At 44.8% G+C, this 23,825-nt stretch overlaps 1 protein-coding gene across 3 annotated transcripts in view; it reads left to right on the top strand.

The window, feature by feature from the left end:
• The window catches only part of PKHD1 (PKHD1 ciliary IPT domain containing fibrocystin/polyductin), a 1,008,258-nt gene that overhangs the window by 470,799 nt on the left and 513,634 nt on the right, over nucleotides 1-23,825 (top strand). For all 3 annotated transcript variants that reach the window (XM_073674041.1, XM_073674039.1, XM_073674040.1), the window contains 4 exons: nucleotides 11,133-11,267; nucleotides 20,370-20,505; nucleotides 20,606-20,858; nucleotides 21,935-22,112. In XM_073674041.1, coding sequence (XP_073530142.1) covers nucleotides 11,133-11,267; nucleotides 20,370-20,505; nucleotides 20,606-20,858; nucleotides 21,935-22,112 — 702 coding nt within the window. The remainder of the gene's footprint in view (nucleotides 1-11,132; nucleotides 11,268-20,369; nucleotides 20,506-20,605; nucleotides 20,859-21,934; nucleotides 22,113-23,825) is intronic.

Genomic DNA, 23,825 nt, shown 5'->3' with positions numbered 1-23,825 from the left:
CCCTTTGGGCACTACGTGAGCCAGTCCCACTCCTGTGTGGACCAATTCCTCACCCCCGAGGGACACTGAAGTTGTTCATCTCATTATGATGGCATCTTATATACCTCTACATCATACATGTCAAACTCTGGTCTGTGGGCAACATCTGGTATGCAGGGTGGTACCAGATGTTGCCACCCCTATGTGGGGCCATTATTCTGTATGGAGAACTATGTGAGACCATTATACTGTATAGAGGACTATGCGGGGCCTATTATTCTGTATGGAGGACTATGCAGGGCCATTATACTGTATGGAGGACTACGTGGGGCCGTTATTCTGTATGGAGGACTATGTGAGGCCATTATACTGTATGGAGGACTATGTGGGGCCATTATTCTGTATGGAGGACTATATGGGGCCCATTATACTGTATGGAGGACTATGTGGGGCCATTATACTGTATGGAAGACTATGTGAGGCCATTATTCTGTATGGATGACTATGTGGGGCCATTATACTGTATGGAAGACTATGTGAGGCCATTATACTGTATGGAGGACTATGTGGAGCCCATTATTCTGTATGGAGGAGTATGTGGGGCCATTATTCTGTATGGAGGACTATGTGGGGCCATTATTCTGTCTGGAGGACTATGTAGTGCGATTATTCTGTATGGAGGACTATGTGGGGCTCATTATACTGTATGGAGGACTATGTGGGGCCATTATTCTGTATGGAGGACTATGTGGGGCCATTATTCTGCATGGTGGACTATGTGAGGCCCATTATGCTGTATGGAGGACTATGTGGGGCCCATAATAGTGTATGGAGGACTATGTGGGGCCCATTATTCTGTATGGAGGACTATGTGGAGCCCATTATACTGTATGGAGGACTATGTGGGGCCCATTATACTGTATGGAGGACTGTGTGGGGCCCATTATACTGTATACTGGTTGGCCCGTTACTTTGTCCAAGTTTTTCATTTTGGCCCTCTGTGTGTTTGAGTTTGACATCCCTGCTCTACATTGTCTCTGTGACCCTTGGGCACTAAAAGAGCAAGTCTCACCCTTGCTTAGGCCAATTTCCCAGTCTGTGGGATACTACAGTTCTTTCTACCATTATGGGGCCAGGTTGTGACACCCAGAACAGAGGGCAGTTATTCGTTTATCTTGCCACATTGTTTCCATGGCCTTTGGGCACTAAAAGTGTTAGTCCCACCCCTGCCTGGGCCAATTCCTTACCCCCGAGGGACACTGCAGTTCCTCCTTTCATGGCTCTAAGCTGTGCCACCCAAACCAGAAGAGACTATTGTGTATTATATTGTTTACATGGCCTTTCAACACTACTAGAGCTAGTCCCACCCCTGCCTTGGCCAATTTCTTACCCCCAAGGGATACTGCAGTTCCTTCTCTTATGGTGCTTAACTATGTCCCCCAGAACAGAAGAGACCATTGTTTTTTATGATGTTTTCATGGCCTTTCAACACTACTAGAGCTAGTCCCACTCCTGTTTGGGCCAATTTCTCAACCCTGAGGGACACAACAGTTCTTTCTTACATTAATGTACCTCGTTGTGCTTCCCAGAACAGAAGCGGTGTTGTTTCCTTATCCCTTCACTTTGTTTAGACTACCTTTCACCACTAAAAAATGAGTACCACCCCTGCATGTACTAATTTCTTACCCCCGAGAGACAAAGCATTTCTTCCTCTCATTATGGTCCCAGATTGTGCCTCCCAAAACAAGACTGGGTATTTGTTTAACCTTCCGAATTATTTCTATGACTTTTGGTCACTTAAAGACCTAGTCCTACCCCTGCTTTGGCCAGTGTCTCACCTCTGAGGAACAACATGGAAGTTCCTCTAAGAGGTGTATCTCAAGACTTTTGGATCGCAATGCAAAGTTTATATCAAAACCACCAAATACCACGTGCTTCTTACAGTATAAGACAGGTGTCATCTTATGGTACAGAGGGACCCGTCTGGCATAAAGGCCTCTGTGTATTCCAATCTCCCTATAACTATGCTCCTGGTTCCTCTGGAAAAGGTTGAGGAGGATGTAGAACCCATAATAAGTTTTTGGAATCCTACATTGTTTTCATGGCCTTTCAACACTACTAGAGCTAATCCCACTCTTGTTTGGGCAAATTTCTCAACCTTGAGGTACACAACAGTTCTTTGTTACGTTAATTTACACGGTTGTGCCTCTCAGAACAGAAGGGGTGTTTTTGTTTCCTTATCCCTTCACATTGTTTCCACTACCTTTCAGCAGTAAAAAAGCTAGTACCACCCCTGCATGTACCAATTTCTCACCCCCGAGGGACATCAATTCTTCCTCTCATTATGGTCCCAGATTATACCTCCCCAAACAGGACTGTGTGTTTGTTTTTCCCTCCAAATTATTTCCATGACTTTTGGTCACTTAAAAGCTAGTCCCACCCCTGCTTTAGCCGGTGTCTCACCTCTGAGGGACATGGAAGTTCCTCTTAGAGGTGTATCTCAAGACTTTTGGGTCGTAATGCAAACTTTATATCAAAACTACTAAATACCACGTGCCACTTACAAGACAGATGTCATCTTAGGGTACAGAGGGACTCCTCTGGCATAAAGGCCTCTGTGTACTCTAATCTCCCTATAACTATGCTCCTGGTTCCTCTGGAGACAGTTGGGGAGGCTGTAGAACTAGTAATGAATGAACACTAAAATGCTCGGGTACTCCTTGCTCGGGTCGAGCAAATTGGAATACTCGGGTGCTCGACCCGAGCAACGAGCCCAATGTAAGTCTATGGGAAACCTGAGCATTTTTCAGGCGTCTCCCCCCGGTGGTCTGCAGAGGGCCTAAAATTTGCCCAAATCGATGGGAACAGTGCTCAAATGACATGGGAACAGCATGGGGAAGATCCCTGGAAGCATTTCTGACTTCCAGGTCACTGCTGTCAACAACGTTGTCAGAGTATCACGCCATTTTACGGATTCACAATAAAACATACAAAAACAAAACCAAAATGGATTTTCCTGAGAAATATATTAAGGAACATCCTTTCCAGGGTAATGACTTGTATATAAGGAAAAATAAATAACCCAAACCAAAAATACTCCTCCACAGCTTTGGCTATGTTCACACGTAGCGTTTTTGAAGCGTTTTTGCACTTTTGCATTGCTTTCAACAAAGACAAATGCATTCACTGGGAAATGTCATTTTAACATTTTACAACCTTATCTGGCCATGTGGTGTGTGACATATCATGAGACACATGCATACAGTGCTGAAAAGACATGGGAACAGCATGGGGAAGACCTCTGGAAGCATTTCTGACACCCGGGTCACTGCCTAAAAGTGTGACCATCATAAGTGATCCTTGGCGCATGCGAAGATGCTTCCCGCCATTAACCTGTCATTGCAGACTTGCAACAATCACCATCCACGTCCTTGTCCCAGTACAGCGTTCAGTTTTCCCTACCCCATTCCTTGGAATGCAAGCGCAAGTATGCAGCCAGCCAGCCAGCCACCCACCCACAGGCTGCAATACTATCCTGCCAAATTTTTGACAACTGCTTGCACTTGAAATGTGGCCTTTTAGGCTCGTGAAGGCGGAAGCTTTTCATAACCTCATGCCGGCGACGGCCGGGTGTCCATGCTTGGTCCCCAGCCGCCACTATTTCTCCCGGTATCGTCTCCACCTTCCACAAGCACAGGTCCCACAACATTACCCGTGCCCTCCCCTGTACACTTACTGGGAAGGACCGCCTAACCACAAACATGTGGACAGGTGAATGTGGCCAGGGACGGTACTGAGTCAGTCCACATCTTTTTTTGCTGAGAGTTGTATTTAGTTTGGTGAAAGGACTGGCATAAAGGGAAACCATATCTACCATGGGTGTCATTTCTCCCAGGAAGTCCTCTAATGCAGCTAGTTGCAGAAGCAATGGCAGCCCGTCCAACTTCAACTCGCACTTGTCGGTGGTGCTTTGACACACAAACATCTTTCTTTGCGCATTTAATTTCGTGAATACAGAGTTGGACAATGGCCTGATCTGTAATGCGGTATAAGAAATAACATGCATAAGCATGGCCGATCCACATTAAAAAAGCATCCATAGAGTGTCCGGGAACCTTCCCACACACTTTTCTTAGCCAGGGCTGCTTTTCGGCAGGGTTGAACGGGCCCACCAGAGAACCGGAGACTCCTCCGATGGGCCCTGGCTTCTCCTTCAGGGGAATTCATAGTGCCGAGGTGAGGTCATGATGACGATAGAGGCCACCATCTGCTTAGTTTTCTGTTACTTGGAATGCAAGCGCAAGTATGCAGCCAGCCACCCACCCCCCCACAGGCCGCAACACTAAACTGCCAGATTTCTGGTCAGCTGCTTGCACTTGAAATATGGCCTTTTAGGCTCGTGGAGGCTGGAGGCAGAAGCTGTCCACAATCTTATGGCAGCGGCGACCAGGTATCCATACTCGGTCCCCAGCCGCCATTATTTTTCCTGGTATTGTCTCCGCCTTCCACAAGCACGGGTCCCACAACATTACCCGTGCCCTCCCCATTGCACTTACTGGGAAGGACCGCCTAAATACAAACACGTGGACAGGTGAATGTGGCCAGGGACGGTACGGAGCCAGTCCACAGCTTTTTTTGCTGAGAGTTGTATTTAGCTCGGTGAAAGGACTGGCATAGAGGGAAACCGTATCTACTCCGGCTGTCATTTCTCCGTCACCAGGTTCCGTCCATTGTCACACACGACCATGCCTGGCTGTATGTTCAGCGGTAAGAGCCACAGATCAGGCTGCTGTGTTACAGCTTTCAACAACTCTGCAGCGCTGGGCGGTTTGTCAATTAAGCATTAAGCATGTTATCTTCAGTACAGCCTGTTGCAGCTTGGCCAAGGCAGTGCTGCAGTGCTATCAGCTTGTGACTGATGTGGTCATTCCGGTGATGGAAGAGGAGGTGCAGGAGCTGAACAATGTGATTACATTGAGGTTAAATTGGTGACGCTGTTTTTTATACTAAAGAAAGATCCTATTGTTTTGTATTTTTTACGTTATTTTTAAAGACAAATGCATTCACCGGGAAATGTCATTTTAACATTTTACAACCTTATCTGGCAATGTGGTGTGTGACACATCATCAGACACATCCTGTTTTATTTATGATAGAGGGACTCTGAATGTCATAAAGCCTATTTTTATAGGGACATCAGACGGCCCTTACTATTCTTAAAAGGCCAGCAGTCTGCCCTCGCTATTGTTAGAGAGCCATCAGCTGGCTATGCTTTGTTGTTCCCATTATTAACAAGTGGGTCTTCTATACTGTTCTTGCGTATCCAGTGACTGCAAGGGCTGCCAAAAATTTGGACGTAACCCAATACCCCTTTGAAGAGACATAGAGGAGGGTCTCAGTAAAAAAAATGTTCCCATTGTAAAGGATCAGGTCTCCTATAGTGATAATGCCCATGCTGTGACTGCAAGGGCTGCCAAAATTTGGGAAAAACCCCACTAAGAATTTAAAGACACATAGAGCAGGGCCACAGTAACAAGGTACAACATGTTCCCATTAGAAAGGAGAGGGTCTGCTATTCAGTTATAGGGTATGCAGTGAGTCCAACGGCTGACCAATTTTAAGAAAAACCCCACTAAGAATTTAAAGACACAGAGCAGGGCCATAGTAACAAGTACGACATGTTCCCATTAGAAAGGAGAGGGTCTGTTATACAGTTATAGGGTATGCAGTGAGTCCAACGGCTGACCAATTTTAGGAAAAACCCCACTAAGAATTTAAAGACACATAGAGCAGGGTCACAGTAACAAGGTACGACATGTTCCCATTAGAAAGGAGAGAGTCTGCTATACAGTTATAGGGTATGCAGTGAGTCCAACGGTTGACCAATTTTAGGAAAAACCCCACTAAGAATTTAAAGACACATAGAGCAGGGCCACAGTAACGACAAATTCCATTTAGAAAGGAGAGAGTCTGCTATAATGTTGGCCTTTGCAGTGAATGCATGGGCTGCCAAAAATTTGGAGGCACTTCAATGTCCCTTGGAAGAGACGTGGAGGAGGGCCTCATAAAAAAATGTTCCCATTAGAAAGGAGCGGGCCTCCTATACTTGTAATGCCCATGCACTAAGTGTATGGGCTGACAAACATTTACCCCTGGGGGGTATACATGAACATACTGTATAAAAAAATTGAGTGTTGCATCACGGACCACAGTCACCCTGGTGATATGGTGGTGGAGGATGAGGAGAAGGAGGAGGACAAGAGCAAACAGCCAAAATCAGGAAGCGTATACCCATGTTTGGGTGTGAAATGGTGCATGGGAATACACCTCCCAAGAAAAGACACTGGATTTGAGTTTATGTTACGCAGCTATTATTCGGTGGTGTTGAGAAGTCTGGCCCAATCCAGCCCTTGTTCATTTTTATAAGAGTCAGCCTGTCAGCATTTTCAGTTGACAGGCGGATGCGCTTATCAGTTATAATTCCACCAGCGGCACTAAAAACCCGCTCTGATAAAACGCTGGCGGCAGGGCAGGCCAGGACCTCCAAGGCATAGAGAGCCAGTTCATTCCACGTATCCAGCTTGGATACCCAATAATTATAAGGCACAGAGGAATCACGGAGGACGTTGGTATGGTCGGCAAGGTACTACCTCAGCATCTTCCAAAACTTTGCACTCCTTGTGAGAGTACCCCGCACCTCAGGGCCTGTGCGATGGGAGGGTCTGAGAAAACTCTCCCAGAACTTTGACAGTGTTCCCCTGCCTCTGCTGGATTGCACTTGTGTGTCTCTCGCCTGTACTCCTTGGTTGTCAAATGAAGTGTGCCCTCTGCCGCCAGCATTTTCAGATGGGAATTTTTTTAATAGTTCAGCAACTAGGGCCTTCTGGTACAGCCCCATTTTTGTAGACCTGTCCGCCTCAGGAATAAGAGATATAAAGTTCTCCTTGTAGCGTGGGTCTAGAAGTGTCACCAACCAGTAATGACAGTCACCTAACATTTTGAGAATGCGAGGGTCATGGGAAAGGCAGCGTAACATAAAGTCATCCATGCGTGCCAGTCTGCTAACAGGCAAGACTTCCGTGTCCTCACCAAGAGGATGACTGACCATGCTCTCCTCCTCCTCCTCCTTCCTGTCCTCAGGCCATCCACGCTGAACAGACGGTATGACAGCTTTGCAGGTAGTACCGTCTATAGTGCATGAAACTAGCTCCTGTCCTTCCTCCTCCTCCTCTTCCTCATTGTCACCCAATCCACGTTGGGATGAGATGAGGCTTGGCTGTGTGTAATCACCCTGTATGATTCCTTGCTCCATCTCATCGTGCTCCGCCTGCAATACATCCTCTTTGATTGTGAGCAGAGAGCATTTCAGAAGACAAAGAAGCGGGATGGTGACGCTAATTATGATGTCAGCGCCGCTCACCATCTTAGTGGAGTCCTCAAAGTTTTGGAGGATGGTACATATGTCTGACATCCATGTGCACTCCTGAGGTCTTATGTGTGGAGTCTGAACTCAATACCGATGGCCTTGTTGATGCTGGTACTTAACAGCTGCCCTCTTCTGCTCACAAATCCTTCACAACATCTGCAGTGTAGAGTTCCAACGCGTGGGGACATCACACACCAGTCTGTGAGCCGGAAGCTGCAAACGCTGCTGAAACACGGCAAGTCGGCGGAAGCTGTAGCTGACTTTCTAAAATGGGCATACAGGCAGCGTACTTTAACAAGCAGATCCAGCAGCTCCGGGTAGAATTTGAGAAACCGCTGAACCACGAGGTTAAGCACATGTGCCAGGCATGGTACGTGTGTGAGCTCGCCTCACCTCAGAGCCGCCATCAGGTTCCGGCCATTGTCACACACAACCATGCCTGGCTGTAGGTTCAGCGGTGTAAGCCACAAATCTGCCTGCTCTTTCAGAGCTGTCCACAACTCTTCAGCATTGTGCGGTTTGTCACCTAAGCATATTAGGTTCAGCACAGCCTGTTGCCGCTTGGCCGAGGCAGTGCTGCAGTGCTTCCAGCTTGTGACTGATGTGGTCATTTCGGAGAAGGAGGCTGAAGAGGAGGAGGAGCCTGAGGAGGATGAGGTGCAGGAGCTGTAGACCATGGGGGCAACCCTGATTGACCTAGGGCCCGCAATCCTTGGCATCGGGAGGACGTGTTCTGTCCCAAGGTCCGACTGGGTCCCAGCTTCCACTATGTTAACCCAGTGTGCCGTCAGCGAGATGTACCGTCCCTGCCCCCAAGCACTTGTCCACGTGTCCGTGGTTAGGTGGACTTTACCGGTAACTGCGTTGTTGAGAGCACGGGTAATGTTTTGGGACACGTGCTTGTGTAATGCGGGGACGGCACACCAGGAGAAATAGTGGCGGCTGAGGACCGAGTATCGAGGGATGGCCGCCGCCATCAGGTTGCGGAATACTTCCGTCTCCACGAGCCTAAAAGGCAACATTTCGAGCGCAAGCAGTCGTGAAATTTGAGAATTCAATAGTGTGGCCTGTGGGGCGTTGGCTGCATATTTGCACTTGCGTTCCAAGGACTGAGGTATGGACAACTGATCGCAGCGCTGGGACATGGACATGGACGTGCTTCCTGATGCTGCTACTTGAGAGTGCGCAACGACAGGTGCAGGGCAGGAGGCATCTTCGCATGCACCATGGACAGGGGATTGGCTTGCATGCACAACAGCGGAAGAAGCAATGGTGCCACCTGCAGACACTGTTCCTGGACCCTGGGGTTCGGCCCACAAAGTCGGGTGCTTTGCTGCCATGTGCCTGATCATGCTGGTGGTGGTCAGGCTGGGTATTTTTGCCACCCCTGCTGATGCTGGCCTGGCAGGTCGTGCAAATGGCCTTTTTGGGGTTATCGGCAGAGTCTTTAAAAAACAACCAGACTCGGGAAGACCTAACAGTTGTACTGGCAACTTATTTTGTGTTGGTGTTATGGGGAACGGTCCCTGCCTTCTGTCTGCGGCCACCACACTGCTTCTTCCTGCCTGTTGAGGTGCTCTGCCTCCCTCCCTCTGTGTGCTGCTGTCCTTGCTCTGCATGTCCTCCTGCCAGGTTGGTTCAGTTACTATATCATCCACCACCTCGTCTTCCACTTCCATACCCTGGTCCTCTTCCATACTTTCTGGCAATTGTGTCTCATCATCGTCCACCTCTTGTGACACTTTCCCACCGTCGCCTTCGTGTGACCGTGGCTGCTCAAATATTTGGGCATCGCCACACGCGATCTCCTCTTGCTCCACTTCAAGTGGACCGGGCAAGAGGCCTGAATCTATAAATGGAAAAGTGAACAGCTCTTCAGAGTGTCCAAGTGTGGGATCTGTTGTCTTTGGGTACTCGGCATGGTGGGAGGAAGGAGGATTAGGGTGAGGAATATGCAGTCCAGGCTCACGGCTACTGAGACTTGACCGTGTGGAAGACAGTGTAGTGGTGGTGGCTAAGTGACTGGAAGCATTATCCGCTATCCAACCAACAACCTTTTGACACTGCTCTGGGTTCAATAGTGGTGTGCTGCGGTCCCCTAGAATTTGGGATCGGAAGGTCGGGCGAGAAGATGTGGGTGTTTGTTGTGGCACAATTTCAGCTTGCCCACGGCCTTGTCCTCGGCCTCTGCATGCACCATTACCATCACGTCCAGTTCCCCGTCCCTTGCCACGTGCCTTGGCCATTTTAAATGGAGGACAGTATCTTCCACGCTCACTACAATTGACTGAGTTTGGAGCGAACTTATATGTGATCCGTGTGAGTGAGAAAACAGAGTTTTAAATACCTGGCCTGTAGGTAAGTAGTTTGAGCAGCAAACTGGTGTCAAAAATGTCGCTGACACAGTGAAAAAAAATTGGAATGGAGGCCAGAAATGGCAGTATTTTCTGACAACGTATATGTGATCCACGTGACGGAGAAAAAACAGTTTTAAATAGCTGGATTTCTAGCGCTGTAATATGGAAAGGACCTGCCTGTATTCTGCAGTGCCAACAAGCAAATGGCGCAGAAAAACGTCGTTCTCTGGATTGCTTTTTAAGCAAATAATGAGGATTAAGATAAAAAAAAGTATTCCTGGCCCCTGAGACCTGGGCCTTTGTATAGAAATATCTAACAGCAGCAGAAGGCAGAACTGGAATGGAGCCTCTTGTGCTATATGCACTGCAGTCTGCTATATACACCGCCTGCCTATACACCCTGCCTGCCTATATACACTGCCTGCCTGATATCTCTGCAGATGGATTAGTCCTCAGAAGGACTGTTTGTTAAGATGGATATGTGTAATGTACGGTTTTTTCCCTACACTACCTAACACACAATCAAATCTCTACCTGATGCAGCAGCACCTCTCCCTACACTGTCTGATCTGGAGTGACTGTGACGAGCATGGCGGCGCCAGGTCTGATAGCCAATCACTGTAATGCCCACAACCAACATGGCTGCGGCATTACAATGAGTCGCAGGCAATCCCTGCATATTGATTGGAGCTCTAAATTGCACCACACATGCAGGTAGGGGACCCGAGCTCCCGCCGAGCAACACCGGAAATACTCGCCGAGCGCCGAGCAGTAGCGAGCATGCTCCCTCATCACTTTGTAGAACCCATAATCAGTTTTTGGTACTCTATAAATTTTCTGTTCCCCTCTGTATTTTGACATTGGGTAAGGGTATTATTTAGCCAGGGAATATTAGTATTGTTTTCATAATATACAGTATAGCTGTGTAATGAGAGAAATATATGGCAGTAATATTTGGAAAATATATGGCGGTATTATTTCATATATGCAACTTTGGAAATGATGATAAAACCTAGCGCAGTAGGGTCATACTTCATCCCCGAGCCTTCTTTTCTATAAAATGGGCCGTAAATTCCACTCATCTTGAGTATCAGTCTTGTTGGTCAGGTGGTGGCAGTGGGTTGGATTTCTAAGCAAAATATGAAAGATTAGTTGAGCTGGCCTATAGCTAAAGCAGCTAAGATCCCCATTTTGATATAGGTCCTTCTCCAACTTCCATGCATATATTATACACTGCTCATCCTGTGCCCCCTGGTTCATGACTAACAGCCAGATCTGCAATTTTTGCAGTACTTACAGAACCAGGGCTATAGAAAAAAAAGAAAAGTTTCATGGCAAATCTTCTTAAACTGTTCCTATTTTTTTTTTAGATCACAAAATGCGGAAATGTTTCTTTTAAAGACTTTCAGATCTTTTCTTGCAAAGAATTTGGAATTAATATCGGCGAAAGCTCCGGGAAGGCTGAAGTTTCTGATAGTTTATTGCTTGGCCATTTTGATGGCGAGGTAAGTAATGAAATTTAATCTTTTCGTTCGGAGTTAGCAGGCATAAATAACCTTTTGACAGCTCCTATATGACCAGCCGTCCTAATACAAGCTTGTCATATCCGGAGGTGGGGGGAGGGGAAATTACCGAACTATGGCTTTAAGCTCTGGAAAACAAATTTTATGAAGTAAGATTTCTGGTTTCCCTTTAACTCATGTCTCAATCCTTGAGCATGTTTAATAACAGCCCCAAAAAAAATGGTATATTATGGGCCTCGACTAATAATAACACTGTGTTTTGTGTCCCGGAGCATATAGGTGATGGCTTCAACTATATTTCATTATTTCCCATTCTCCCGGGATCAGTACAATATACAAAGTCTTGGGGATAAGCATAGTGAGCGGAATACACGGCGCGCCTTTGTATTATGGAGGTTCTCTATATGGTATGAACCGCGGGTCTCTAATAGTCACTATGCAGCGGGATTGTATCTCAGAGAGTGTCCTTTGATGAATAATTATTAAGATTATTGTATATTATAAAGTTGGGTAAAAAATTGCATTCTCCCAAAACTATGAGACAAGAAGACCATATGAGTAGCACAAAGTCGAGGAGAAATCTGTTTATGGATTAGTGTCCCGGTGCTTTGTTTTTCCAAGTAGTCTATATTATGGCGAGGTAGATTCTCTAAGCCGCAGGTCTGGATAAGACGCACGAACCGGAATCATTGATGCACCATAGATCAGATGAGCTGGATATGCTGGACAGCACCTGAAACAACATGGAATAGTAGAACTGGAAAGGCTTTGAGGCATGATATGATGGGGCTGAGTATGCTTGGTGGCACATTGGCTGTGGAACAGTAGAAATAAGAATGCTCGATGGCACCTTGGTCATGGAACGGCAGACCTGAGAATGCTGGATGGCACCTTGGTCATTAAACAGCAGAGCAGAGAATGCTGAATAACACTTTGGTCATGGAATGGTAGAGCTAAGAATGGTGGATGGCACCTTGGTCATTAAACAGCAGAGCAGAGAATGCTGGATAACACTTTGGTCATGGAATGGTAGAGCTAAGAATGGTGGATGGCACCTTGGTCATGGAATAGTAAAGCTGAGAATGCTGGATAGCACTTTGGTCATGGAATGGTAGAGCTAAGAATGCTGGATGGCACCTTGATCATGGAATGGATGCTCGAAGAATGGTGGATGGCACCATGGTCATGGAATGGTAGAGCTAAGAATGGTGGATGGCACCTTGGTCATAGAATTGTAGAGCTAAGAATGGTGGATAGCACTTTGGTCATGGAATGGTAGAGCTAAAAATGCTGGATGGCACTTTTGTCGTGGAATGGTAGAGCTGAGAATGGTGGACAGCACCTTTGTCGTGGAATGGTAGAGCTAAGAATGGTGGATAGCACCTTGGTCATGGAATGGTAGAGATAAGAATGGTGAATGGCACCTTGGTCATGGAACGGCAGGGTTGATAATGCTGGATGGCACCTGGATCATGGAACAGTAGAGCTGAGAATGCTGATGGTACCTTGATCATGGAATGGCAGAGCAGAGAATTCTGTATAGCACCTTGGTCGTGGAATGGTAGAGCGAAGAATGGTGGATGGCACCTTGGTCATGGAATGGTAAAGCTAAGAATGGAAAATAGCACTTTGGTCATGGAATGTTAGAGCTAAGAATGGTGGATAGCACTTTGGTCATGGAATGGTAGAGCTAAGAATGTTGGATGGCAAATTTGTCGTGGAATGGTAGAGCTGAGATTGCTGGATGGCACATTTTTTGTGGAATGGTAGACCTAAGAATGGAAGATAGCACTTTGGTTAAGGAATGGTAGAGCTGAGAATGGTGGATGACACCTAAATATGAAACAGCAGAGCTGAGAATGCAGATGCTACCTTGATCATGGAATGGCAGAGCAGAGAATTCTGCATAGCACCTCGGTCGTGGAATGGTAGAGCGAAGAATGGTGGATGGCACCTTGGTCATGGAATAGTAAAGCTAAGAATGGAAAATAGCACTTTGGTCATGGAATGGTAGAGCTAAGAATGGTGGATGGCACTTTGGTCATGGAATGGTAGAGCTAAGAATGTTGGATGGCAAATTTGTTGTGGAATGGTAGAGCTGAGAATGCTGGATGGCACCTTTGTCGTGGAATGGTAGACCTAAGAATGGAAGATAGCACTTTGTTCATGGAATGGTACAGCTGAGAATGGTGGATGGCACCTAGATCATGAAACAGCAGAGCTGATAATGCAGATGATACCTTTGTCTTGGAATGGCAGAGCACAGAATGCTGGATAGCACCTTGGTCATGGAATAGTAGTGATAAGAATGGTGAATGGTACCTTGGTCATGGAACGGCAGGGTTGATAATGCTGGATGGCACCTGGATCATGGAACAGTAGAGCTGAGAATGCTGATGGTACCTTGATCATGGAATGGGAGAGCAGAGAATTCTGTATAGCACCTTGGTCATGGAATGGTAGAGCTAAGAATGTTGGATGGCAAATTTGTCGTGGAATGGTAGACCTAAGAATGGAAGATAGCAGTTTGTTCATGGAATGGCAGAGCAGAGAATTCTGTATAGCACCTTGGTCGTGGAATGGTAGAGCGAAGAATGGTGGATGGCACCTTGATCATGGAATGGTAGAGTTAAGAATGGAAGATAGCACTTTGGTCATGGAATGGTAGAGCTAAAAATGGTGGATGGCATCTTGGTCATGGAATGGTAGAGCTGAGAATGCTGGATGGCACCTTAGTCATGGAATGGTAAAGCTAAGAATGGAAGATAGCACTTTGGTCATGGAATGGTACAGCTGAGAATGGTGGATGGCACCTAGATCATGAAACAGCAGAGCTCATAATGCGGATGATACCTTTGTCTTGGAATGGCAGAGCACAGAATGCTGGATAGCACCTTGGTCATGGAATAGTAGAGATAAGAATGGTGAATGGTACCTTTGTCATGGAACGGCAGGGTTGATAATGCATGATGGCACCTGGATCATGGAACAGCAGAACTGAGAATGCTGATGGTACCTTAGTCATGGAACGCAGAGCAGAAAATTATGTATAGCACCTTGGTCATGGAATAGTAGAGCTAAGAATGGTGGATAGCACCTAGGTCATGGAACAACAGAGCTAAAAACTGTGGATGCAACCATGGTCGTGGAACGGTTGAGCAATGAATATCATGTTGGTGATTGTAGGTTTACTTGGTTTTGCAAACAGCATCAGAGATGAGTGTGCGAGCCGGCACCTTAGAAGTGCAGAGCAGAGTATCCAGATAGGCACCTTGGAACACCATAGTCAAGTATGTGGACAGGCATCCTGTGATAGCATGGTTGAGTTTGCAGACAGGCACTTTGGAACAGCAGAGCCAAGTTTGTCAGGAGACACACTTGAAACCAGTAGAGCAGAACCCACTGGTGAGAATGAGCTGGGAAAGACAAGACACACAGTAATATCAGAGCCCATTGGAGAGGTAGTGTCAGTCGTCAAAGGTGCCTGAATTAGGTGGAGTACCCTGTAAGTCTTCCTAACAAAGGCCTAAGCGGTAGACATCAGAGGTGCCCACTAGATTAACAATGTGTGTGACAGCAATGGTAGCCTACCACCAGGAAAGGAAGAGACAGAGATTGGTGCTGGATCTAATACAGATGAGTAACAGTCTAGTTCTCCAAAGTCTTGTTGGTTTTTCGTAGTCCTGATGTTTTGTGGCTTTTTTTGTTGAAGACTATTGTATGGTACCTCTACAATGAAAATCTGGCCTGTGTGTGTCTATCTCTGGTGCCTCATGGCTTGTCTGTGGTGTTTGGTGTCCCTGTCTCTGATATCTTGTGTCTTCTGCTCATACCCCTGGTGCTCAGTGTACTTGGTGGCCAGTAATTTGGTACCTTTTTCCCTAATATCTTGAATATTGGTTCTCCTGTTTCCAATTTCCAGCATTTTGATGACCTTGTCCTTGTGCTTTGGGTGTTCTGAGGTTTGGTGACCTGAGTCTCCTGCATTGTGTGTCTTATCATTTGGTGCCTCTTTCTTATATGGCTCAGGGTTTCTGCTGCTCTTTCAGCTGTGCAAGGCTATGGGGTCACAGTCTCTTGTCAAGTGGTAGTAAATCTAAATACTAAAAGGCGTTGTCCGGCCTTAGTCTACAATTATGAAGTCACTATGTGACTATAGACTTGTAATTCCTCGCAGGCAGTACAGGCACAGGGAGCAGCGGGAGTGTGACCGCAGGTATGGGACTTGCATAAATGTGGTCATGTGCCGACTAGACTTGCACGGCCTCACTCAATGCAAGTGTATTGAGCGAGGCGGAACACGTCTAGTTGGAATATGGCCAGAAGTATTCTCCAGCACCGGAGAATCCTCATCGCGCACAGCGCGCGTACTGTGAGGGTTCACAAGTCTGCAGTCACATAGAGTGACTGCAGACCTGTAGCCTGAGGCCAGACAACCCATTTATTGCCCAGGTCATGGTTCCCCAGTGTTCGTTTTCCAGCCATTCACTGTCCTTATACTGTAACTGGTGTCCACTCATGAAGGTGTTCAGAGGTTTAATGACTCCAAGATGACTTTTCTTATGTTCTCCTGTCCTTTTTATGTAAGTGGTTAATACTCTAAATCTTATTTAAATCATATTCAGTGTCCCTGTCCATGGTATCCTTCTGTTTGGTGCCCATTCCCAAGTGTTTGGCTCCCAGTTCCATAAGTCCAGCGGTCTGGTGTCTCCTTTCTTCGTTGTTTTGGTGTCCCACTCTCTATATTGGCTTCTTTTTACGTTGTGTCTGTTGGGTGCCCTCAGTGTCTTTTTCCATTGTGTAGTAGCTCGTGCTCCTATCCCTGGTGTCCTGTGGATTGCTTTATCCAATTTCTGGTTTCCAGCAGTTTTCTGCCTCTGTCCCTGGTGAGTGAGCTGACATCCAAATTTTTTATTTTTATTTAATGGCCTTCGGCTCAATCTACGGCCATGGCGACTTTATGGATGAACGCTCTGTAGGAAGATCGGTCTTGTGCAGCCTAGATAGGTCCACCAGGGTCTCTCCAGCATTATCTAGATAGTATTAAGCCATTGGGTTACTGGTCTTCCCCTTCTCCTTGTTCCTTCTATTCTTCTGACCAAGATGTCCAGTGATTATACACTCATTATACATCCAAATACTCGGACATTCAAATAATTGGTGTACAATACAGTAGTTTTGGGTCTCTTGCCCTGGTGTCCTATGGTTTAGTCCACCAATCTCTGGCTTCCAGCAGTTTCTTGCTTTTGTCCCTGGTAATGATAGTGGTTGAGATCCAAATACTCACTGGTAGTTTTGTGATTCTGGCCCTGGTGTCCTGTGGTTTGGTACTCCAATCTCTGGTTTCCAGCAGTTTCTTGCTTTTGTCCCTGGTAATGATAGTGGTTGGCATCCAAATACTTGGTGTATAATACAGTAGTTTTGGGTCTCTTGCCCTGGTGTCCTGTGGTTTGGTTCTCCAATCTCTGGCTTCCAGCAGTTTTCTGCTTTTGCCCCTGGTGATAAGTGGATTGACATCCAAATACTCACTGGTAATTTTGTGTCTCTTGCTCTGGTGCCCTGTGCTTTGGTGCTCCAGTCTCTGGTTTGTTGCTTTTATCCCTAGTTATGAGTAAGTTGACATCCAAATACTCGGTGTACAATACAGTAGTTTTTGTGTTTCTTGCCCTGGTGTCCTTTGGTTTGGTCCCCAATCTCTGGTTTGCTGATTTTATCACTGGTTATGAGTAAGTTGACATCCAAATACTCAGTTTCACAAAAAGTGTCCAAATTAAGCTAATAGTACTTCCGAACAATCAATTATTACCACACAAATTTTTTTTACCAGGATATATTATGATTACCCAGTAAAACATGAAGTACCAAAAATAATTTAAAAATAAGTATTTTATTTAGACATGTAAAAATCCAAAATAGAACCATAAAAAGAGAAAGGTACCAAACATGAGGAGGCAGGAGAAACAACACTGAAATCTTTGGGAAAACTTGAGTAGTCTTATGATAATTAGATTATGCTGTGGATGAAGCACTCATCACAAATAGAAAGAATATAGTGGTGTTATATATAGCAGCGTGGAGTGTCAGAAGGAGTTAATTCATAATGCCACACATTGGATCGAATCCACCGGGCAGCAGCGCTGTAGCATACTAGTGCTCTCGTGCACATAAGTGCATAGACCAGCACTATTCATTCATGGCATGACCAGCACCTGCGGCCGAAGTGATCGAACCAGTGCATATAAAGCTAATGCGAAACGTGCGCGTCGGGGCAGGAAGCAGGAGCATCTACATTGGTATGGAACAAGTACCTTATACCTTATTGTTTTGATATGCCTGTGTATTCAACGTACCCATTTAGTGTTAGGTGTTAGTGACAGCGGGAGATCTTTGTTTATTTATATGCACTGGTTCGATCACTTCGGCCGCAGGTGCTGGTCATGCCATGAATGAATAGTGCTGGTCTATGCACTTATGTGCACGAGAGCACTAGTATGCTACAGCGCTGCTGCCCGGTGGATTCGATCCAATGTGTGGCATTATGAATTAACTCCTTCTGACACTCCACGCTGCTATATATAACACCACTATATTCTTTCTATTTGTGATGAGTGCTTCATCCACAGCATAATCTAATTATCATAAGACTACTCAAGTTTTCCCAAAGATTTCAGTGTTGTTTCTCCTGCCTCCTCATGTTTGGTACCTTTCTCTTTTTATGGTTCTATTTTGGATTTTTACATGTCTAAATAAAATACTTATTTTTAAATTATTTTTGGTACTTCATGTTTTACTGGGTAATCATAATATATCCTGGTAAAAAAATTTTGTATCCAAATACTCAGTGTACAATACAGTCGTTTTTGTGTTTCTTACCCTGGTGTCCTGTGGTTTAGTTCTCCAATCTCTGGTTTGCTGCTCCTATCCCTGGTTATGAGTGAGTTGACATCCAAATACTCGGTGCATAATATGGTAGTTTTGTGTTGCTTGCCCTGGTGTCCTGTGGTTTGGTCCCCAATCTCTGGTTTCCAGCCATTTGTTTCTTCTTGTCTCTGGAATACAGATTTGATGGCCCCTGTCTGCCATTTTCATTTCCCTAGTTGCTGCTGTTGGTCATTCTTTCCCTGGTGTCCTGTGGTTTGCTTCTCAAAAATATCATTTTTTTCCCTGGTATTTTGATACTTTCAAGTCACGTGTGATGTTGGAATTTTTTGGAACTTTTATATCTTTTCACTATTAATATAAAACTAGACAATCCCTTTAATTTCCCTGGTGGTCAGTGGTGGGTCTGGGTTTGATAATGTCATCATACACTCATACAACTTGTAGCAATCTGTGCAGTTATGGGTCTTATATGGGTCTTATGCCCTGTGTGCATGCATGATGGGGTTCATCGAGGCCCGTTGGGGCATCTGACCCTATTGTACTCCTGACCTGCAGTTGTGGCCGGTTGCTGTGTGCTCTCATGATTTATACATGTAATGCGCTTATAATGTGGTGCCGTAACCCGGGTGTATTTTTAGTTTTCCTGCCGCTCGTTACCTTTTCTAGGTCACTCACTTCAGCGAGGTCCCGTATGCATGAATTTTTCAGGAAGAGGCCCAGGGCTGGTTTTGCCATTGTTCAGCGAGCGGTGGTATCTTTGCAAGAGGAAAACCCAGAATAGACGGTCGCTGTGGATCTAGCAGTTAATATTCCTCTCAAATTTAGCAGCTCGCTCTCGGAGCACGTCCCAGACCTTAGGGAAATGAGACATTTTGCTGCGAGTTTTGCCAGGGGTTCAATTATAATTGTTATTATCTTTGTTATCTCATAATAACATCCCCCGTGACATAATTTGCATCTTAATTTATGTAATGCGCCCATTAATAAGGATTTCTACTTTGCATCAATTAGGTAGCAGTGACATTCACGTTCCTGATTTCTTCCGCTGAGGTAACACGACTTATTTTAAGATAAATATCTGGAATTAAAAAAATAATAATAATGTGTGAGCCCCCTACCAATAATTGCTGCAAATTAAATTAGCCAATTAGTCAAAATACGCCTGAAACAACAGAAGCAAAATGTTATGTTCATTTCATTAGTTACTTTATACAGTGAGATTCCTTAGGATCTGATAGGTGCTGGATTATCAGATGTTCTGGATTATCAGATGGGTGAAGAAAGGAAAGATATTTTCTAAATCGAATTTGCCAAATTCTAAGTCGATATGCATCGAATTTAAATTTACCTTCAAGCTTTCTGTTGCCCTGAAACTGCAAATGACAGACACTATTCTCTTTACCTTACACACTAATCTTGATCCACACACACTGTCTGTACAGTTTATTCAGTATTTTTACCTATCTCTATGGCTAAGCTGTGAGACACTATTCTCTTTACCTTATGCACTAATCTTCATCTACAAACACACTGTTTGTACAGTTTCTTCATTTTTTTTTGCCTATCTCTATGGCTGATGTTATCTCCCTACTCAGATTCACCACAGAATGGCTGCTGCATTCCCTGCCTCTGCATTTATACTGGCTAGGATTGAGTGCAAGGTTGTTTTTAATTAGTGGATCTTACCTTTCCTTTAAATTTGTAGACTTTTAGCAACAGGGTAGGGTATGTCTGATGTTCTCACAGGAATTGGCCAATTTGTGCTCCAAGTACATTCATTCTATAAGTATAGTCTATATGGCATTAATGCAGTTTAAAATAATCCATATATGTATATAAAGTTTAATTTCCTAAACAAGTGTCTATTATTCCCACATTTGCACATTGGCCATATAACTACTGAGTCATCATTCTTCACATAAGAAACAGTTCAATGACCAATTCAGTTCTATCACAGCTACCTGTTACTACATCAGTTATATAGATGATGGGATTTTGGTTCCAGAGAGCCACCACTAGGGGGAGCTAAATGCATATGAATTTATACAAGTAGTGTAAAACTCAGCTGAAGCTGTGAGCTCCCCCTTGTGGCGACTTCTGATAGCTATTATGACAGTGTCACTGCAGAGGATGCAGTCCAGTGTTAGTCTTAGAAGTCCATGTACATTTGATATCATTTCTACACATCTTTTTCATTCAAAGGAGGGAAAATGTATGACGTCTGGTATAGCTACCCCTAAGAGATTCCAGGTGGTGATCACTAACACAACATTTAGGAACTTTGACCGTGAGGAATGCAACGCCATCAAAACCTGCTCAGGCTGCATTATGGGTCAAGGTAACTAAGAATGAGGGGTTCACGTACTTTAATTTTTTCTTTTTATGCATTTCATAGATTTAACTAGATCTCATTTATTTTCTATTTTTTTTTTCCCTAGGTGGCTTCACAGTAAAGACACAAAAGCTGAAGTTTCTAAAATCGCCCAGAAAGGTCTTTTTTTCATATCCTCACTGTGCCCTCATCAAAGACATTGACGGCTCAGTCTCGGGGTCGGAAGGGAGCCACCTGCTGGCCAACACTGGTATACTCCCAGACTCCTCCTGCTGGGCGGTGGATTATATTAGTGGTGATGGCGTGACCGGCCGCGTGTGTTCATCAAACATCACATTCCACCGCATGTCCATTGCCCTGTAAGTCACATAAAAACATGGAGGCTGATTTTTATGACTCTGCTAATACTTCAAAGTTCCTGTATTAAAAAGTCCAATGAAACAGGAACAGTGGTGCGACAGGAGGTCAAAACTTCCAGACTAACTTCTCGACGTCACCTCGCAAAAAGGCTGCTTGTAAAAGTCACCTTACCTCCCAGTAAATGGGTATTATTCTCTGCCGCTTATTTCCACCATTACTGCGTAATAAAACAAAACATCAGGCCTTGTATAACCCAAGCGTACAAGTCTACACGTATAAAAGAAACATATAAGCCGGAGAACGGCGGCTAAAAATCACGCAAATAACACGAAACAGAATAGCAATTAAAGCAAATAACATGAAATCCGTTCCCGCCCTACAAATTGCTGTGTAAATTCTAAATCCCCAGACAAAATCCCATTAATCCTACACTTCAAAGACAGGTAAGAAATGTCCACGCAGTCTATATCCCATAATCACAATGGTGGCAGCTATTTTTTTTTTAAAATGCTGAGGAACCGAAACGAACATAGAACTCACGGAACGGAATCTGGTGAAATACGGTAAAAGTTATAGGGGTGAAATGCAAACACAGCCACGGATATCCATAGAAAAGAAGGGGCCCCCAAAGCAAAAAAACATCTAGAAAAGTCTTATGATGTTCCTTGGACCCAACATCTTGGGATTGGAGGCATCATTGTTTCTTCGCCAAGACTTTTTCAATCCTCTGTTGGATCCTTCTTTATTATTGGAGAATGGGATCCAAAACAAGTTGACTCCGCCCATGAGGAACAGGGATAGCACTTAGTGCCCTATTACAGGACGATATTAGCCTATAGGGCTTACTTTATAGCACAAAGACCCATGGTACCTACACCACTCCATTGTAATGAGGATTATCATGAACCATCAGTGCTTATACTCATCCACCACAAGTGGCATAGAGAATCCAGGAGGCAGCGGTGATGGCAGCTTCCCTCACGTACTCTAATCTTATCCATTTAACCCCTAAAGCACCTTGATCAATGCTTTCATTACTTATAGGTTAATGTCTCTTTCTGTTGATCGGTTTTAGGGAACGAGCCCCCAGTGTCTGCTACAACATCACTCTCCAGAACAGCAGTAATCAGACGAGCAATGTGAACTATGTCCCGGACACTCTATCTAACCTGTACGGATGGCAGGCCCTGCTGCTGGATAAAGAGACGTACACCATTATATATCATGTACCGCACAGGAAAACCAGCTTACAAGTAAGTAAATGAGCGATCAGAGTTATACATGCTGCATTAGTATATAATATACTCAATGACCTTATGTACATATTTCATTGCTTATATTACTTTACTTATTCTGTATTATCCTCCAGAGCTGCACTCACTATTCTGCTGGTGCAGTCACTGTGTACATACATTACATTACTGATCCTCAGTTACATCTTGTATTATACTCCAGATCTGCACTCACTATTCTGCTGCTGCAGTCACTGTGTACATACATTACATTACTGATCCTGAGTTACATCCTGTATTATACTCCAGAGCTGCACTCACTTTTCTGCTGGTGCAGTCACTGTGTACATATATTACATTACTGATCCTGTACTGACCCTGAGTTACATCCTGTATTATACTCCAGAGCTGCACTCACTATTCTGCTGGTGCAGTCACTGTGTACATACATTATATTACTGATCCTGTACTGATCCTGAGTTACATCCTGTATTATACTCCAGAGCTGCACTCACTATTCTGCCGGTGCAGTCACTGTGTACATACATTACATTACTGATCCTGAGTTACATCCTGTATTATACTCCAGAGCTGCACTCACTATTCTGCTGGTGTAGTCACTGTGTACATACATTACATTACTGATCCTGAGTTACATCCTGTATTATACTCCAGAGCTGCACTCACTATTCTGCCGGTGCAGTCACTGTGTACATACATTACATTACTGATCCTGTACTGATCCTGAGTTACATCCTGTTTTATCCTCCAGAGCTGCACTCACTATTCTGCTGGTGTAGTCACTGTGTACATACATTACATTACTGATCCTGTACTGATCCTGAGTTACATCCTGTATTATACTCCAGAGCTGCACTCACTATTCTGCTGGTGGAGTCACTGTGTACATACATTACATTACTGATCCTGTACTGATCCTGAGTTACATCCTGTATTATCCTCCAGAGCTGCACTCACTATTCTGCTGGTGTAGTCACTGTGTACATACATTACATTACTGATCCTGTACTGATCCTGAGTTACATCCTGTATTATACTCCAGAGCTGCACTCACTATTCTGCTGGTGGAGTCACTGTGTACATACATTACATTACTGATCCTGTACTGATCCTGAGTTACATCCTGTTTTATCCTCCAGAGCTGCACTCACTATTCTGCTGGTGTAGTCACTGTGTACATACATTACATTACTGATCCTGTACTGATCCTGAGTTACATCCTGTATTATACTCCAGAGCTGCACTCACTATTCTGCTGGTGGAGTCACTGTGTACATACATTACATTACTGATCCTGTACTGATCCTGAGTTACATCCTGTATTATCCTCCAGAGCTGCACTCACTATTCTGCTGGTGTAGTCACTGTGTACATACATTACATTACTAATCCTGAGTTACATCTTGTATTATAATCCAGATCTGCACTCACTATTCTGCTGGTGCAGTCACTATGTACATACATTACATTACTGATCCTGTACTGATCCTGAGTTACATCCTGTATTATACTCCAGAGCTGCACTCACTATTCTGCTGGTGCAGTCACTGTGTACATACATTACATTACTGATTCTGTACTGATCCTGAGTTACATCCTGTATTATACTCCAGAGCTGCACTCACTATTCTGCTGGTGTAGTCACTGTGTACATACATTACATTACTGATTCTGTACTGATCCTGAGTTACATCCTGTATTATACTCCAGAGC

This window comes from Phyllobates terribilis, unplaced genomic scaffold (genome assembly GCF_046119375.1).
Source record: "Phyllobates terribilis strain yellow unplaced genomic scaffold, ASM4611937v1 Scaffold_3__8_contigs__length_932513732, whole genome shotgun sequence".
Taxonomy (NCBI): Eukaryota; Metazoa; Chordata; class Amphibia; order Anura; family Dendrobatidae; genus Phyllobates; species Phyllobates terribilis.
The sequence above is the reverse complement of the archived record's forward strand: the minus strand, read 5'-3'. Positions and strand labels throughout refer to the sequence as shown.